General features: G+C 33.3%; 1 protein-coding gene across 1 annotated transcript in view; it reads right to left on the minus strand.

The window, feature by feature from the left end:
* Positions 1 to 19,348, minus strand: part of GRID2 (glutamate ionotropic receptor delta type subunit 2) — a 1,398,327-nt gene that overhangs the window by 524,076 nt on the left and 854,903 nt on the right. Inside the window, exons 5-6 of the mRNA XM_028117832.2 lie at positions 13,581 to 13,634; positions 1,262 to 1,435 (exon numbers count right to left, since the gene is read on the minus strand). Coding sequence (XP_027973633.1) covers positions 1,262 to 1,435; positions 13,581 to 13,634 — 228 coding nt within the window. The remainder of the gene's footprint in view (positions 1 to 1,261; positions 1,436 to 13,580; positions 13,635 to 19,348) is intronic.

A 19,348-nucleotide genomic window follows, 5' to 3' on the forward strand; every position in this document is an offset into this window, starting at 1 on the left:
AATAGATGTTGCTCCTTACAATGGTAACAAGTATGAAGAAGTGGTTGGATAAATAGTAATTCATCTAAAAATAAAAATCCAAAGCTGACTAAAGATAGGGAAAATGTGGAGATGTCTTTCAAAGGAAGAAGTCGTTTTACAAAATGTCCAGTATTTATTTATTGGGGATTTATCCAGTATTATTGGGGATGAACTAGTTCTTATAGGGTTTTATTTCCAAACTGTTCAAACTGAGCATCTCTAAGCACTAGAGCATTTTTGATATTAAACATTTTGAAGGAATAGTTTTCTAAAATACATATTTTTCCGACTTCTGAAATTGACTATTACTTTAATCTCTGTTGCCATCTGAGTTATTGTTTAAATACTAATATGCTAGCAGTATACGATCATACCCTTAGGAGTTGTTTTATGACAGAGTTGTTTTTATAGGAAAAGTCCTACATTGACAGGATATTTGAATTAGTATATCTGATTAATTTATTTTTTCCTGTCTTTTGCCTGCTAGAAAGTGCTCCTTATGGCTTCTGACTGTTGTCGATGTGCCTGCCTTGGTAACACCCCATTCAACCTGACATATTGAGATTTCCAGTGCAAAGGAAATAAAACTAAATAAAACAGAATCTGATAACATGTTCCTCAAGAAAAAAGAAAATAGGCTCCAGGTGAGTATTTAAAGGACATCCTTATGAGTAAATTGCAGGGATTGGATGTCTTCTATTTTGCTGCTCAGAGATTTTATTCGTTTACTTTCAAGTTCTTTGTTGTATTCTGAATAGCAAAGGTTTCAATTATATTCCATCTGATTTGGATAGGACTATATATACCTTTTGCATTTCTAAGTAGTTTTTTGATGAATATCTTCAAACTGGAGACTAATCTTTAAAAGAAGAATAAATGTCTGTGTCCTTGTTATGCCAGAAAAGTCAAGCAAATTTAATAATTTGGAATTCAGCATTAAGAAATGTCAATCACAAATTCTACCATGGTAAATGCTATAGATCTACTTGCTGAAAAGGAAATAAACTTTGATTATTATATTTTTATTAAATGAGTATATACTTTGTTATAATGAGGTCAAAAAGATCAAAGACACAAATTCTTAGCACTCCTGCATCAGACTTACTAAATTTCTAGAGGAAGAGAATAGTTCAGAACATGCAAACATGTATCATTCTAAATCTAATACAACTCAAAAAGCCCTCTCTAAAATTGGTCAGTGAAGCACCTCGAGATAAATACTGTAGCATTTAGAATATACCTCCATATTCTGAGCAAATGGATCCTTTGGATCACACAATGTTGAAGATATTCGATGGTTGCCACGGAAACATCGCTGACTTATGTTCTGGGGGACTGGAAATGTCTGCCGGATGATTGTTAACCTTCCAATTGACCTTCTTACAAGTTCCTGAACATCCACATCGTTTATTTCCTATAAGATAAGATAAGAAATGGAAGAATTAGAAATGCTTTAATATGGTAACAGAAACACACAACTATTAATGAGTTATTTGTAAATGCTAAGGAATTCGTTACTGTAATGCATTTGCTGAGTGCTTAGGACACATCCAAATGAAAACAATACATGTTCATTAAAATGATCAACTCATTTGTAAGTGTTGTTTGTGCTTTAAATGATATACATTAATGCCTAAATAATTCTAAATGGAGCAATTGCCTTAAATGCACCTTATTTATAGTAATTTTCTAATGTATTATGTTGAACATTTTAGAAAAATATTTGTCTAAACATTGAAAAAGATCATAAAATAAGTGGATTTCAAGGTACCCAGAAGATAGTTGCAATGTAAGAGGAATATATATATTGTTCTTAGCAATGAAAAATGGGGTTTTTAAATAAAGCATGTAAAGAAAGCAAGATGACATTTAAAAAATATTTCCCACTTATTTCTTAGAACTGGCACTAACTCATACATTTCTCTTGGTCAAGAACAGATTAAACAAAGTGTTCATAAAGATGAAACATCCTTTATTATACAATGTGAACCAGGACAGATGAATGAAAAAAAAAAAAAAACAATGTTCTTTATCCAAATTGATGTTATCTTACATGTGAGTATTTGTCAAACTCAAAGAACATATTTTCTATTTCCTTTTCCTCCCACCTCCCAAATCCAGACTTAAATATTAAGACTTGGCTCAATCATGGATGTAGAAGTAATAAAAATGAAATAATATTTTTATAATATAACATCTGTTCTAACTGGAATCAGTCAGAATAGAAGTGATCAGAATAAATTTTAGTTTTAAGACAGTCTTTACTAAAGAAGTTTGTGCTTCATATTGTCCATTTGGAATGTTTTAAACCAACGAAGCCTTCGCAATTACATATCATTGGTTTCAGAAGATTCTTATAGCAGCAGAAATAAAAGATTTGACACAAGATAAATTTTGGACTGCAGTGAGCATTTCTCAGTTTTGATTTGAAGAATTATTACAGAATAATGAAAAAGAAAAAGACTATTTACAGGTGTAAATTGTCTTCTTTTCCTTTCTAGATTAATTACATATTATTCTTATTTAAAGCATATATTAGTTTTAAAATTCATTATTTTTTATCTTTACAGAATTGAGATTTTCTGAAAATAAAACAATACCTGCCATCAGCTGTATCCAGTATAACATCCTGGATTTCTGGTCAATTAATCCTTAATGTACCATAAAAAATGATTTTTCTCATTTAAAATGCCATCTTTTTCCTTTAGTCTACGTCCTTTCACTAGCCATCAGAAACACTATCTGGCAAAAAGCAGGTCACTTTTTAATTCTCTTTTATCTACTCACAAAGCAGAACTAAACAATGTCTCCTCAACTCCATTTTAAGCCTGAAATTTAACCAGAAATCTTTTAAAAGTAATTAATATTGCTTTTTAGTGTTTTTACTTTTTTTTTTTTAATTCCATGTTGTGCAGATGGGAATTTTTATTTAAAAGGCAGTGAGAGATTCTACCACTTTTTTCATAATGTTAACTAATTTTTGTTATATACGTGGTCTTTTTCTCTTTAGTGATACTGATATAGCAACATTTTGTCAAAGAGTACCATTACTACCTGCCCCACCCTTGATGAACTACAAATCAGCATGTTAGTACAAAAACTTACATTAACTCTCTACTACATATTTGATAAAATATTAAGCACTTCACCTATTGTCTCCTTTTCTACTAAAAACTGCATTCTGATTCAGATACTGTGGTTCTTACTTTATAAATAAAGAACCAGAGAAATTCCAAGGTCTTCATTCAAAATATTCTTTATTCATGGTATGAATTTATAAATGTCATCAAAAGAAACACTCTTTAAAGTAATTATACAAGAAATCCACATTTCCTTATGGGAAATATTTAGATTAATATTTACGAATGATAGAAATTAAAACTCTAAAGATATATTTTTCTAGTATTTAACACCCTGATGATTCTATAAGGAATAATAAAGTAATCTATCATGAGCTAAAGTCTTTAAGTGGACTATTTTCAAGCCCACAAAAAGGGATGGTTACTTTTACAGGTTTTGAAAGCTGAAGTTCTCAGGTGTCTAAGTGACTAAACTATATCTGAGGAAATGTCAGTTTAAATTGAATATATTTTGTCTATTATTATTTGGGGAAGGGAAAAGGAAGTAATTTTCTGGGAGGAAAGAATCTGCCATTCTGAATGAAGTTAACAGACAGTCTGTCTCAAAAAATTCACTTGCAGTTTTAGTTTTGACACCTGATCTCAAAAATAGTTTGATAGTGAAATGAAAACTTGATTAGGCAGCTATTTTATATTTACAGAACTTTACTTCTGCATTTCAAAAGGTGCATTTCAAGAGTGACAGATGCAATGTTATGTAAACACTGAAAGTCAAATGAATGCCTAATCTGTTAAAATACCCTTTTAAATGAAAAAAATCCATAAACTTCTATAATAAAATATGAAACTATTATATAATCTATTAGAATCTACATTGTTCTAAGACTCCAAACTTTAAAAAATGTGCAAACCATCAGATTTTTAAAAATGACCATATACAGAACCAGTTCAAACACTCACTCTTCCAAGCCTCCAGTACCACCGAATTATGCTAATCTCTATGAAGTTATACAGAAATTTTCTGAGTTTTAAAGAATTTAAAGAGGCTAAATAACAAAATTGTTTGCCCTTTCTGTAGTCTTTATATGAATGAGTATATTTCTGAAATAAGAATTAATAATGCAATAAAAATTTAAAAAATATGTTTTATTGTATCTAACTTTTCGCTATACCTCCTTAGGAGTAAGGCATACAGTCTTTTGTTTTTTCAAAAAAAACTTAATAATAATAATAAATTACTAATAATCAAGTCAAAAAAGTCAAGAAAATATTTCTATTCACTTTGTTGTAATAGTTTAGTAGGTGAACCCTGAAATGGGTAAGAGAGAAGGAAGAGTAAAGCTAAAATACCTAGCAGGGACAGAACTCCATCAAGAAACAGCCACTTCGCAGAACAAATCTTTTAGGAGAACTGAATCGCTCCCAAATTTTTGTAGTGTATCAGCTTAGGTTTAAATTAATAAATTCCAGGAAAGGAAAGACTCTCAAAATCCATTAGATCAGATGCCAATCTACACTGCATAAACTCTTTTGGAAAAGAGACCCTCCCTTCTTTTCCCTTTTTTTTTCTTTTTTAAAATCATTTAGCATCTAACAAAGTTTCTGTCTCATAGTAGGTATTCACTAAATGTTGATAAATTTAAAAATTGAGTGAATAAATGAATGAATGGCAGGACTTCACCAAACTATCTTCTAAAGATAGATACCTGAAATTTTAAGTGTAGAAACTGGGATGCTTTCATAACTTCAACACTATCAAATAAACCAGATTTTAGTAATGCCATTAAGCAGTGTACTATGTGGCATAGTTTGAAAAGATTATGCTTTTCGTTGTTTTTGCTAATGTCTATATTCTTCATGCTTTAGCAATGATGATCCTTTGATGCTTCCACAAAATTTAACATTAATGTGAAATAATTACACAAACATAATGTTGAAATATGGAACAAAACCAACTGTAGGCTATATACCAGCAGGAAGTGCTGCAGAATGGCAACTTTCTGCTTGAGAGACTAGTAGTGAGCAGTTCAATTAATCACTAAACTAGGAAAAATGAACAACATCCTTTACATATATAGGCTTTTTTAATCTAAACACCTTCTCCTTAACTGCAATACTCAATTGTAGCGATCAACTTAAATTATTCAAACAAGAAGTCAGGGCACCATTGAGTATTATCAGAGAATAGAGGGTGCTTAGAGCATGATGCTTCTTGCATCTCTAAACAGTGCATATTTTTCTATCCAAATTTCTAACTTTTGTAAAACTTAAATAAAGTGCTAGGCCATCTGCTTCACGACCCTGAGGGCATGACAATACTTATATGGAAAGGTTGTTCTGAGCTGGATTCACTGATTGCAGGGAGAAGATAAATACCATTACCAGCTGCTAACATATGATTGATTACACCATATGAGCTAGCACAGCCTCTCATTATTATAGCACACTTAATGCAAATGAAAAAAAATATATTGTTTTCAAGTTTGTACATCAATTTGTATCATGATGCACAATGCCAACTTTGATTTATAGTACCTTTCTAAAAAACTATTGGTGCAATAGATTAAATAAATGTTTGCAACCCATTCTAAAATTAGCAACAAAATAGTAGCTACGCAAACCAAACTAGACAGATTTAGGTTTTCCGTGTTCAGTCAAATGGGCATTTGCATATTGTTAGATTTTTGCCGTTGTTGTCACTACTTTTAGAGTTTGTTAACTTCCTAGCAAATTTGAGAAATCTATGTTTCTTCTTTTATGGAAACTAGGATAAATTTGATTCATTCATTATAAATTTGTATAAACAACTCATAAATGAAGTAAAAGTAGTGAGAGTCAAGTTTCCAAAGGCATATTTCAGAGAAAATGAGGTAACCAAATGGAATCATTTAGAAGAATGTTGGCTGCAGATATATGGATGGTGATGATTTTTCTTAGGAATGAAAATACAGAAAACATGTTTGAACCTAGTCTGGATAAAAATAATAACAAATATAAACTGTGGACTGTGAACATCAGATTTTTCAGAAGCTAGGTGGTATTGACTTGCCCAAAAGAAATGACAGCTCTGCTCAAGGACTAGTAAGAAGGGCTGCATGTAAAAAGGACACAAGGGTTTCAGGAATGGTAAAGGCAAAGTTATAAATAGTTATAACTATTACAGTAGAAAATCCAAGTGTGAAGAAGGTAAAAAAGAATTGTGGTCTTCTATACTTCTAACAGGGAGTTATTTGCTGGTTAGATCGCTTTGTTTGTGTGGATGTTTTATTTGCAAAATAGTGGCCCAAATTATTGAACATCCATTTAAAGACAACATTTTCCTTCTAATATTTTATGAAAGAAATTTAATTGTAAGCTTAAAAAGACTCTTAATGTTTATGAAATCTATACTAAAATAGAAAGTGCTGTTATTATTTCCTGAATATTCATCACTAGTGAAATACACTCTAGTCTCCTCAGACTTCCTCTGTATGATATGAAGGAGTGATTTCTCCCACAGCACAAATAGACACACAAGCAGTAGACAGATGACTGCTGGTGTTCCAGGAGCTTTACCCGGGTTCACATTTTTAAGATTCAGGCATGTTGTTAGAAGTTAAATTGGATATGGAAAAAAAAGTAATCCAGGGGTCCCTTTTGTAATATTATCAAAGAATAGAAGGGAATGGACATTTTCATTTAATAATTCTAAGTATTAACTCGTTTAATTAATCCATTTCTCTAAGGAGGCAATAAATCACTTTTTCCTTGTTAGCTCTATTGATACAAACAAGTAAAATGACTCCAGCTTTTTTTTACCAGGAAATCTGTGTGGTCTCTTCCCCATCATAAGTTGGGTGTAAGATAAAAATGAAAAAAACTAAGAGGAATTTTTATTTCAAAGAATAGTAATCTAGAAAATAATTAACCTAAGGACAAAAATTAATGGGATAAATCATTCCCATAAGATTAAAATTGAGGCAGCAGAAATTTTTAAAAAAATCCATAAGGAGAATTATCCAAAAAAAGTTTAGACTGGAAAAAAAATGTTTTAAACCCTTTATCACCACTTAATGGTTGTGTAACATTTGGCAAACTGTTTAATTTACTTGACTGATAGATTCCATGCTGAAAAATACAAATTAAAACAACCAATTTGAAAAGTTATCCTGAAATTTACTAAGATTTCCCTTTCCCTTCTCTGTCTCCTGATGTTAGTCATTGTAGATAGAAAAATGAGAGCTATTAGAAAATTAGAAAGTATCAAAACTTTATTAGAAAGCAAATCTGTACCCCTGAAACAAAAAATACATTATATGTTAATAAGAAATAATAATTAAAAAAAAGAAAGCAGATCTCACACACATACATATTATCATCTGTGGGGATCTCAGAAAAATACGTCTTAACCTGACATGAGAAATACAGCAACAAATCATGTAGCCCTCAAGTTGGGCAGGCCCAAAACAGGCTTGCAAGTTGTTTTGTGTCTTTACGCTGAACTGGAAAAAATCATCAGAGAAAGGTCAAGATGGTGGCATGGGCAAGATACAGAATCAATCTAAGTGTCCACTGATAGATAAATGGATACACACACACACACACACACACACACACGAATAGTACTAGTACGCAGTCATAAAAAAGAATGGGATTGTGCTATCTGCAACAACACAGATGGACCTAGAGGGTATTATGCTAAGTGAAATGTGTTGGACTGAGAAAGGCCATATAATTTCATTCATATTTGGAATCTAAAAACAAAACAAAACAAACACCAAATGAATAAACAAACAAAGGCAGTATCAAACCTATAGAGAACAAACTGATGGTTGCCAGAGGGATGGGGGTTAGGAAGATGGACAAAACGGGTGAAGGGGAGAAGAAGACGCAGTTTTCTAGCTATGGGATGAATAAGTCACAGGATTGAAAGGCACATCATAAGAAATATAGTCAATGATATTATAATAGTGTTGTATGATGACAAAAGATAGCTAAACCTGTGGTGAGCATAATACTTGTTGAGTCACTATATCACACACCTGAAACTAATGCAATATTGTACATCAATTAAGTTTAAATAAATAAATAAATAGGTTGTATAGGAATATCCTGAATTCACCTTCACACTTGGACACACTGAATCAACAGCTGCATATGGAATAATTTCTTCTTAAAAAGTACTGGAAATCAGCTGAGCAGTTCCTCCACAACAAAAAATTAAAGAGTCACATCAAGATGGGTAGGAGAGGCAGAGACATGGTCTTGTCAAAAAGCCCACCCCCAGCATGGTGACACACAGTTGAGAGGGATTTCACAAATACAGAGCTTCTCCCTGAGAAGCACGGGGTGTACGTCCCACCTTTAGCATCCCAAACCTTAGGACCTACAGTGGAGAGATAAGCCCTCAAAGTGTCTGGCTTTTAAAACCAATGGGGCTTACATCTAGGACACCCAAAGAGCTATAGGGAACTGAGGTTCCATTTTTAAAGAGCTTACACACAGACTCATTCACCTCAGGACCCAGTGCAAAAGCAGCAGTTGGAAACCCACCTAGAGCATATAAGAAAGAAATTCATCTGCTAATCTTAATGCATCTGCCAGAGGGGCAGGGACCTGTTGGCCTCTCTCTGGGGATGAAGGTGCTGTTGGGCATCATGTTTGCACTGTCACTCTACCTTGCTAGTGCTGGCAGGTGTGGCCCAGCCCTGCACTCTCCTGTGGTCCCGCTAAAGCCAGCAGGCATGCCCTTGCCTCACACTATCCCGTGGCCCTGTTAAAACCAGCAAACACACATAGTCCACACACAAGACATCCCTTGAGCAGTTGGCTCAGGGGTCCAGAGGGGCTTGCATTTCTGGGCCCCATGGGATTGAAATAATCAGAGAGACAGTTCTTGGCAGGCTACCATCCCCAGGCCATAGCACAGAAAGCAGACTGAAACATCTACATCTTCCTCTGAAGAAAACCTATTTTACTTGTCCTGGAATTTCAGCCAGAGGGGCAGGCTTCAAGATTGCCATATATCCAGAGGCTACATAGGCCAGAGGTTGCCATCTTTGTGCTCTCCCTTGCCTCACTACAGCTTGCCAGTACCTTTAAGAAAGGAGTTTATACACTTGTCTGGAACCCCAATTTTTACAAGTCAGCAAGGGAGCACCTTTACATGGACTTGTCTGGAGGCCAACAGCGTTTACAATATATATTTGCATCCTTTAAAAATTGGTGCCTGAGCTTCCAATCAGCATGAAACTAGGTGTTAACTGAGATCCTTCCCTTTGGAACAATGGCAGGGTTGGCACAATTTCAACAATTGGGACTGATCAAGAATAAATCACATTTCTTAGGCAATCACAGAGGTTTCAGAGACAACCAAGAGCTAGGGCAAGGGTTGAATGAAGGTTCATCTTCTACACAAAGCCACTCATTCAGGACTGGGAGAGAAAGCTATTTTTCCCAATATATAGTACAAACATAGCCAAGCAAAATGAAGAAACAAAGGAATATGTTCCAAACAAAAGAATACCATAAAACCTCAGGAAAAAAACCTTAATGAAACAGAGATATTTAATTTACTTGATAAAGAGTTCAAAATAATGGTCATAAAGATGCTCACCAAACTCCGAAGAAGATGAATAAAAATAGTGAGAACTTCAAAGAGAGATAGAAAATATAAGAAAATACCAACAGAAGTCATAGAGCTGAAGAATACAATAATTCAACCGAAGAATACACTAGAAAGGTTCAACAGCAGACTAGATGAAGCAGAAGAAAGGATCAGTTATCTTGAAGACAAGGCAGTAGAACTCATCCAGTCAGAGCAGCAAAAAGAAAACAAATAAAAAAACAAAGATAGCTTAAGGAAGCTATAAAACAACATCAAACAGAATAAAATTTGCATCATGGAAGTCCCAAAAGGAGAACAGAGTGAGAAAGGGACTGAAAAACTTATTTGAAGAAATAATGGCTGAAAACTTCCCTAACCTGGGGAAGGAAACAGACATCCAGGTCCAGTTAGTCCAGAGAGTTCCAAATAAGAGGACCCCAAAAACAGCCATATCAAGATACCTTATAATTAAATTTCAAAACTTAAAGATAAGAAGAGAATCATAAAAGACAGAGAAAAAGAACTTGTGACATGTAAGGGAATGAACAAATGAAAATGGAACTGTAACATACCAAAATCTATGGGTTGCAGCAAAAACGGAAGGAGAAATTAAGAAAACAATCCCACTCACAACTGTTTAAAAAGAATGAAATACTGAGAAACAAATTTAACCGAGGAAGTGAAAGACTTTTATACTGCAAACTCTAAGACATGGACAACATAAATTGAAGAAGGCACAAGTAAATGAAAATATAATTCATGTTGATGGATTGGAAGAATTAATATTGTTAAAATGTCCATATTACCCAAGGCAATCTACAGAATCCTTATAATCCCTACCAAAATTCCAATGGCATTTTCACATAAATAGAACAAAAAATCCTAAAATTTGTATGGAAACACAAAGGATCCTGAATAGCCAAAGCAACCCTGAGAAAGAAGAACAAACCTGGAGGCATCATACTCTCTGATTTCAAACTATATTACAAAGCTATAGTAATCAAAATAGTATGGTACTGACATAAACACAGGCACATAGATCAATGGAACACAACATATAGCCCAGAAAGAAACCCATGTATTTATGTTCAGTCAATTAATTTAGAACAAAAGAGCCAAGAATATACAATAGGAAAGACAGTCCAGAATAAATGGTGTTGGGAAAACCGGACAGCTACACAAAAGAATGAAATTAGAATGTTAGACCATGCACAAGAATTAACTTCAAATGGATTAAAGATTTGAATGTAAGACCTGAAACCATAAAGCTCCTATAAGAAAACAAGGTGGAAAGCTTTTAGACATAAGTCTTGGTCACGACTTTTTGGATTTGACTCCAAAAGCTAGGGCAACAAAAGCAAAAAATAAACAAGTTGGGACTACCTCAAACTAAAAACAAAACAAACAAAACTTCTGCACAGTGAAGGAAACCATCAACAAAATGAAAAAGTAACCTTTTGAATAGGAGGAGGTATTTGCAAATCATATATCTGATAAGGGGTTAATATCTGAAATATGTAAAGAGGGGTGCCTGGGTGGCTCAGTCAGTTAAGTGTCAGCCTCTTGCTTTCAGCCCAGGTCATGATCTCATGGGTCATGAGATGGAGCCCTATGTCAGTCTCTGCACTCAGTGAGGAGTCGGCTTGAAGATTCTCTCCCTCTGCCCCTCTCCCCACTTGGCTCCCTCTCTCTCTTTGAAGTAAATAAATGAATCTTAAAAACAAAAAACCCAAAATATATAAAGAACTCATACATCTCAATAGCAAAAACTAATCTAAAAATGGGCAGAGGATCTAAACAAACATTTTTCCACAGCAGACATACAGATGGCCAACAAGCACACAAAAAGATGCTCAATATCACTAATAATCAGTGAAATGCAAATCAAAATCACAATGAGAGAGCACTTCACACCTGATAGAATGGATATTACCAAAAAGATAAGAAATAATAAGTGTTGGGGAGGATGTGGAGGAAAGGGAAACTTTGTGCAGTGGTGGTAGGAATACATATTGGTACAGCCTCTATGGAAAACAGTATGGTGTTTCCTCAAAAAATTAAAAAAAAAATGCATATGATCCAGCAATTCCATTTTTGGGTATTTATTCAAAGAAAATAAGAACACTAATCCAAAAAGGTATAAGAACCCCCATTTTGTTGCAGCATTATGTACAGTAGCCAAAATATAGAAGCAACCTAAGTATCCATCAGTTAAGAAATGGACACACATACACACAGAATGGAATACCACTCAGTTTTAAAAGGAAATGAAATCTTGCCATTCACAACAACATGAATAAATTGTAAGGGTATTACCCTAAGTGAAATAAGTCAGACAGAGAAAGACAAATGCGTGACGATTTCACTTACATGTGGAATCTTAAAAACAAAAGAAATGAACAAACAAAACCAAGCAAAACTAATAGATGCAGAGAATATATCGGTGGGTGCCAGAGGGAGGAGGATTAGACGGGGGAAATGGGTGAAAGGGATTAAGAAACACAACAAACTTGTAGTTATAAAATAAATTATGGGGATGTAATATACAGCATGGTGACTACAGTCAGTAATATATCGCATATTTGAAAGCTGCTAAGAGAATATATCTTAAAAGTTCTCTTCACAAGAAAAAAAGACTAACTTTGTATGGCTACATATGGTACCTAATTGTGGTGATCACCTTTAAGTGCATATATATATATATATATATATATATATATATATGTACATATATATATACACATGTATATACATATAATCTTTGTGTTACACACCTAAAACTAATATGATAGAATATTAATTATTCCTAAAAAAAAAGAATGGTGCTAAAATTCTACCAATGTGTAGAAGACACAACTTGAAACTTTGAATCATTTTTATTTTTCTGTGTAAAATCCTTTACCCTCTATGAACCTCATTCCCTCAATGCTTCATAGCATAATGTTTAGTATTCAACACATTAACATGTAAGAAACTGATCTGTGAACTTTAGTGTAATATAATCATTATTGTAGTACCATTTACTGAGTGTCGTTTGTCAGCATATGTTAAGAGTATTCGGTAATATCTCACTTAATTTTTTATAAGGAGCTTATAAAGTAAATGTTACTATACTTACTGTACAAATGACACAGGGTGACTACATTATATATCCATAGTAACACAGCTAACAGACAAATAATACATTCTTTTTATTCCTAAGTAATAGATATGATAAGAATGCTAGGTCTTGTTGAGGACAAATTCATGTGATCTCATTATTTGTCCATGACCGATCTGCTGATTGTCCTTCCCGATTGCGACTGGCAGGTGCCAATCGAACGATCTATCTCACGGAGTTCTCAAGTTGTAATATATTTTTAATCTTATGTATTGTCTTTACAAAAATCAATAAACTTTCATAAAGCATTTGACAACTTGATGGATTTTAAAACAGTTGTATTTCATCATGAAAAGAAAAATATCTATTCTTCTTTATTCATATTCATATGCTGAACTATTTAATCCTCATGTAAGGAGGGTGGATATAAAAGTTCTAGAAACAACATTAAAATATAAATGGAACACAAGGACTCCACTGGGAGGAATTCACTTTGCTTACAAAGAAGAACTGTACTTTGTATAAAGATGATTTCCCAAAGCAGTCAGTGTATGCCAACGGAAAAGACTAAAAGATACTCAGTGGGAAGACAATCTCCATTTATTTTATTCATACAAAGCCATTTATAATTTTTTAAAACTCCTTATTCCATTTTTAGTTAGCATCCAGTCAGGAAGCTAAAAGTTTACTTTGTGTTCTATTTCCTCTTAGGATTCCATGGCCATAGGAAATGCTGTGACTAACTATATGAAAACAGGACCCAGAGTTGACAATAAGGTTTAGTTGGTGTTACCTCATTTATAATGATCCAGTGACAGTCAAAAGCAACCAAATTAGTCTCCACAACCTAGAACAGAAAACAAACCAGCTATCAGTCAGCATTAACAGTGAAAACCAAACCAAACCAAATGAATATACTTGCAAATGGCAAAAACCCCTCATATCACGTTAAAAAGATCTTTGTTATTAAATAAAAGATGGAAAACTGTTAGCTGAACATCATAGAAACATTTGTGTTCGACATGTAGATGCACTGTAGACTTGCTAATTAAGTTTGAAAATAAAATTCATCACAAGCCTAGAAAAACAGTTTTCAACTAAAAAAATAAATAATACCACATAGTGATTTAACTGGGAGTGTAGTTCAAATCACATTTCCTATTCCAAATAAACTTTGATGGCTTTCTATTATCTAAGTACATATCCCTCCACAATCTGGCTCTAACTTAACATTCTTATCTTCTGCTATTTCCCTGTGTATATGCTTGCTATTTTCTTAGAGTAAAGTGCTCAGTGTTCTGAAACGCTTTGTGCTGTGTTCTCTAAGGAGATCCAATTGTAAAATTATTTGAATGTAAAAACTAAAAGCAATAAACATTATATTAGCATTAAGTTATGGGTGAGTAACTTCGGTAGCTTTTAGCTTGCTAATTACATAAACACAAACAAGTTATGCAAAAGGAAAAACAAACAATACATAGGGGGCAATCTTGACTGACTAACTTTGAATAAATTGATTCTAAATGAACATATCCCTCTTGGGCTAAAAAAGTAAGCTAGGGGCACACATACGTGTGTGTGTGTGTGTGTGTGTGTGTGTGTGTGTGTGTGTGTGTAGTAAAGGTAGCTTTCGTATCACTTTCCATTCTATCCAATCTTACACATATTTTAAGGTATGTTCTTATGATTCACGCCATGGGCATACAGTCATATAATAGGTGAGACTGTTTTGTAAAATATTATTCTCATATTTTCAGCAATAATGCCCAAAGATTGGGTTTTGAATGAAGATGCTTTCTAATAACCATTAAGGAGTTGTTATAATATGGTGATTGTGTTTTGCTGGTTATTCTTTGTCCAACTGATAAATGACTGTTGAAAGATGCACTGAATCATGAGAAATGCAATTGGAAATATATTTCTTGTATGATTCAGTGTTTTCTGGAAGGATATAGTTACTTTCAGAATCTTTGTTTTTCCTTTTAATTTTGGTATAAATTTTGTACTATCAATAGGTATCACATTGGTCCCTATGAATTTACTGAAGTGTATAGATAACACATTATCATAGAAGTGGAGAAATGTTATTTATTTTTAAGTTATATCATTATTATCATTTTTTGAAATACATATATTTTCAATTTATATGTGAAACAATGTAGAAAATATGACTCCGGCAGTTTTCAGTTTTAGAAATCACTTTATACCATTAATGACAGCACTTATTTCTAATTTTATATTTCTTCAATCATCTTAGACAAATCATCACTAATTTATTACCAATAAAAAGTTCTGGAAAATAGGCAGGAACTCCATAAGAATTTAAAGAAATACAAACCAGAGATTCTGAAAGTAGTTCTCCAGATAAAATAGAGAGAAATATGTTTTTTATAAAAGCCCATGACCGAAATACGGAAACAGCAAGAATACAAAGAGAAATGAAAGCCAAAATATAGACTGAAAGAACTACTGAAGCAATATCAGCAGTAGAGTTAGGAGATGACTCAGTTTAGTTTAAATTGTCTTCATTTTGATAATCTGTACCATTTGGACAGATTAAGCAACATTTGGGCTCTAAGAACTCTTCATTAACCCGTGGACGTTTTTAAGTGAAAAGTTGTCTTGTACAACAGCACTTATGAAAGAGGTAGAAGGTAAAGGTTACAACGGTAACTTACTGATAATTTGTCTAGACCATTAGTCTTATTTATCTTTCGCACTCTGACCTGAAATAAACTTTCAGGCAAAAGCATGAAACAGTATAGAAGTACAGGCTCAGTCTTGTGTTTCAGTAGAGGAGAAAGGCATATATCTCACCTCAGGCCATGATTCTAATAACTCTACCACCCTCCTTTGCTTAGGGTCAGCAGGGAGATTATCTTCTTTCACTCCTGTCTTTAATTTCACTCATGAGTATCAACACATTTCATAGTATAAATTTGAAACAAGGAAAAAGATTATTAGCATATTACTGCAGATAAGGGAATAAATCATTTACTACAAGAGCTTGAGTTCTTGGAACAGACCCTATTCCTCCCCTACTACCTGATGTGGTATTGTACTAACCCAGAGATAAACCTCTTGACACATTACATTTTGGGTATACTTCTTAGATTAATTTAGCCTATTTTATCTAATGTAATCCATTTTTATTAATCTTAGCTATGTACCTTTTTCTAACCTTAATAAATTTTTATAAACAGCTCATTAGAGTAATTTTAAATCCTGTGATTTTATAAAGGCATGGTTTCAAAACCATGCAATATTTGTTGCCCTTTTCACAAATGTTGAATATTCAGGACTTTTTTCATGAGCCCAGTATTCTTTGGGGAAAGAAAACAAATTATACCAGAAAGGTACTTAAGAAGGAAAAGGTAGATATGTCTGTCCTTTAAATTACATACCAAAATATGTACACACAACTTAAATCCATGTATTAAGGCAGCACCCTGTTATAAAGAAACTTTGTAACTTTTTATTGCTATGTTGTGCATGAAATGTTAATGCTTCCATCCATCGGAGGAATATACTTTCCTTAGGTTTATGTTAACATCTTTAAGCATAAACAATGAGCTGGCATGAGTTCTCTGATTTTTAAATAATTGAATGTTACTAAAAGTAAGTGATGTGAAAAAGCCACCAGTTAAAAAGGGAACTGATAACTATAAATGGAAGGAGGATTTAGTAAGGGCCAAAAAAAGATGACAGGCAGTTCAATAGCCTAGACTTTGGAAATCTGGTAAGCTTTGAGTTCTTTCACTTAAATGACTAACATAGGTATATTGTACAGATAAAATAAAATACACTACTATACCTATACTAGTACATAGTATGTGTGTTTATATATATATATATGTATCTCCTTCAGAATAGTAAAAATACCTCAGAGTTAAAAAAAAAGATAGAAAGGAGTGATAATGTGGTTTATGCTTTCCACACATTATCACATCGAGCTAACATATAATGAACATTCTAAGGAGAGGCATATTTAAATAAAAAAGAAATTCACAGCGATTTGTGTGGATAACAAAAGCCAATTTGATACTGTAAAGCTAAATCAAATCATCTGATAATTTTTCTATTTTTTAGTAAAATTAATCCCCTCTCACCTGATATACCTCAGTCTCAGTAATGCTATATCGGACTAGTGGCATTGTTAATCAAAGGACTGAATTACTTCTGGATAAAAGATTAAGAAGTGACTATAAGATATCCTAGAACTTTTTTAACCTTTATATTTATTTCCACAGTTACATTAGAACTCAAAGAGGGAAAATTGTTTCCTTTCCCCATCTTCCTTACCTAAGTATCTCATCTCTTTCAGCAGTAAACATAGTTGAAGTCAATGACAGGGATTAAGCAATTGATTGATTCTTTTTCCTTTTTTTTCACTGGGAATCTATTTTATATCTGAGCACATCATTGTTATAGTTCTGTGTTCTCATTCTGTGGATTCTTATAAATGTCTAGCAAATTAGTAAACACTAATTGTATTTTTAATCCAAAATTTCAAGAAATTTTAGATTGCTATGAAATACTGAAGATCCTAAAATTAATAAAAATTTTATTACCATAACGATAAGAAACACTCCTCAAAAGATTATATTATGCCAGAGCTATTAAGTCAGCATTATGCTTGGGCAAGTCAGCAGGAAAAAACTATCCAGTGGGGACTGCTGTATGTTTGGTTATCAAAATAACAGAAAGGAAATATGGATTTTCCTTGGTAATCTGCTCCTCCTCTGCTTCTTAACCCATGCTTCTCTCTTATCACTAGACATGTGTATATGAATCGTGTAAAGGAGCATGGTGCATGTTCATATAGACTTGCTTCAACACTGATACAAAGTAACATAGTTATAACAAATGAGACTACCCTGCCTCCCAAGAAGCTGAGCTTATTTTAAGGGAATTGAGCAAAAAAGGGGGAAAAAAAATCAAGCCCTGTCAGGAAGACAAGCAATGAGTAAGGACAGACCATCTGTCACTGGCAGGAACTTTAGAACTTCTGAATCTTTAGAAAAGCCTGACAATTCATCACCATGTCTTCCATCATTTGTCCTCAAATCTTTAGATGTGCTAAATATAAGACAATCGGAAGCAAAGAAATTGCCAGAACGTGTATCTCACTGGTAATAAATGTGGAACAGTTCCTAGGAGCACAGAGGACAATTTAATTGACTAAACAATAACAGCAACATGCTTGTTTTTCATTCAACCTTGTGGCTTAACTAAATTAAACTTGTTCCCTTTGCAGGATGTACTAAATATTACACATTTATGCAAAAGTTTCCAGCACTCCGTGCACCCGCAGCGGCGAGGATTTCAGGTGTTTACTTCTTAGTCCGGTCTATTCCAAATCACCAGGTGGAAACATGCCTGGGAAGGACCCCAACGGTTATGGGGGAATAAGTGGCCAGAGAAATATTAAAGAGCTACTCCCCTCCTGGCTCCTTATGTATACCAAGTCTATAGCTTATATCAGTATTTCTAGAACTATATTCTGTGGGACACTACTTCTACTAAAATTCATAAGCATTCTATAGCAAGTAGATTTAGAAATGCTAGGTTAACCAAATTAATAGATGTCATTACTGCATCACTCCTCAAAGCTCTGAGCAGGTTAATATCAATATTGAAATTAATTAACATAAAATTCATATTAATATGAATAATATTTGGGGACATATGGCTTCAGACCTATGAGCGTGAGCTCTAAAGTAAATGAGTCAATGTCTCCGTTCTCTTATGGTGTGACTTTGTGGAAATTACCAACCCTATAAGCCTCAGTTTCCTCATTTATAACTAGGATTAACACTAGTGCCTACATAATAAAATCACTGTGAAGCTCAAATGCAACAATGACAAACTCTCAATAAACACCAACTCTTCCATTGTAATTAATATGCTTTATGGAATTCCAGGAGATATTTGGAATTGGGATATCCAAATTGATCTGACCATGGGGAAACCAGTTTTCCCCACTATAAATCCTATGGGATTAGTGCTTTTGAGGAAATGTAGTCTAGGATCAATGTTAATTTAGCCATACATTCCTAAAAGTTCTAAAATTTTATTGAAGCACCACGAGGAATTTTCTAATTTTAAAGTCATGTTCTTAAAATAGTCCTACAGAGAGATTATGTGACTAACAGAGAACATTTTCCATAAAACAATTAGAAATACAGGAACAAAAGTTGAAATACCATACCATTTATTTACACCATAAATAAATACCATTTATGTAAAATTCAAATGCATATGTAATAGTTTTGGCCAAATAGTGATACTTGTTCTTTTCTCCTTTTAACCCTTTTCCCCTTTCTAATTAAAAAAAAGAAACTAAACCGAAACAAACCATTATACTCTCCTCCAATAAAGTATAAAAAGGGAATGTATTGTGTATAAAGTTTATAGCATATAGTAGATTCTTAGGAGATCAATGGATTTACAGTCCAAACCCCACATCTAGTGTCCCAAGTATCATATATGATGAAACTGCACTACCACAAATTTCTACTAAAAGAAATTCAATTAAATACTCTAATGCTTCAAAACGTG

This window comes from Eumetopias jubatus, unplaced genomic scaffold (assembly GCF_037043125.1).
Source record: "Eumetopias jubatus isolate StellerSeaLion01/CBP00866 unplaced genomic scaffold, mEumJub1_p1.0 scaffold_2, whole genome shotgun sequence".
Classification (NCBI taxonomy): domain Eukaryota; kingdom Metazoa; phylum Chordata; class Mammalia; order Carnivora; family Otariidae; genus Eumetopias; species Eumetopias jubatus.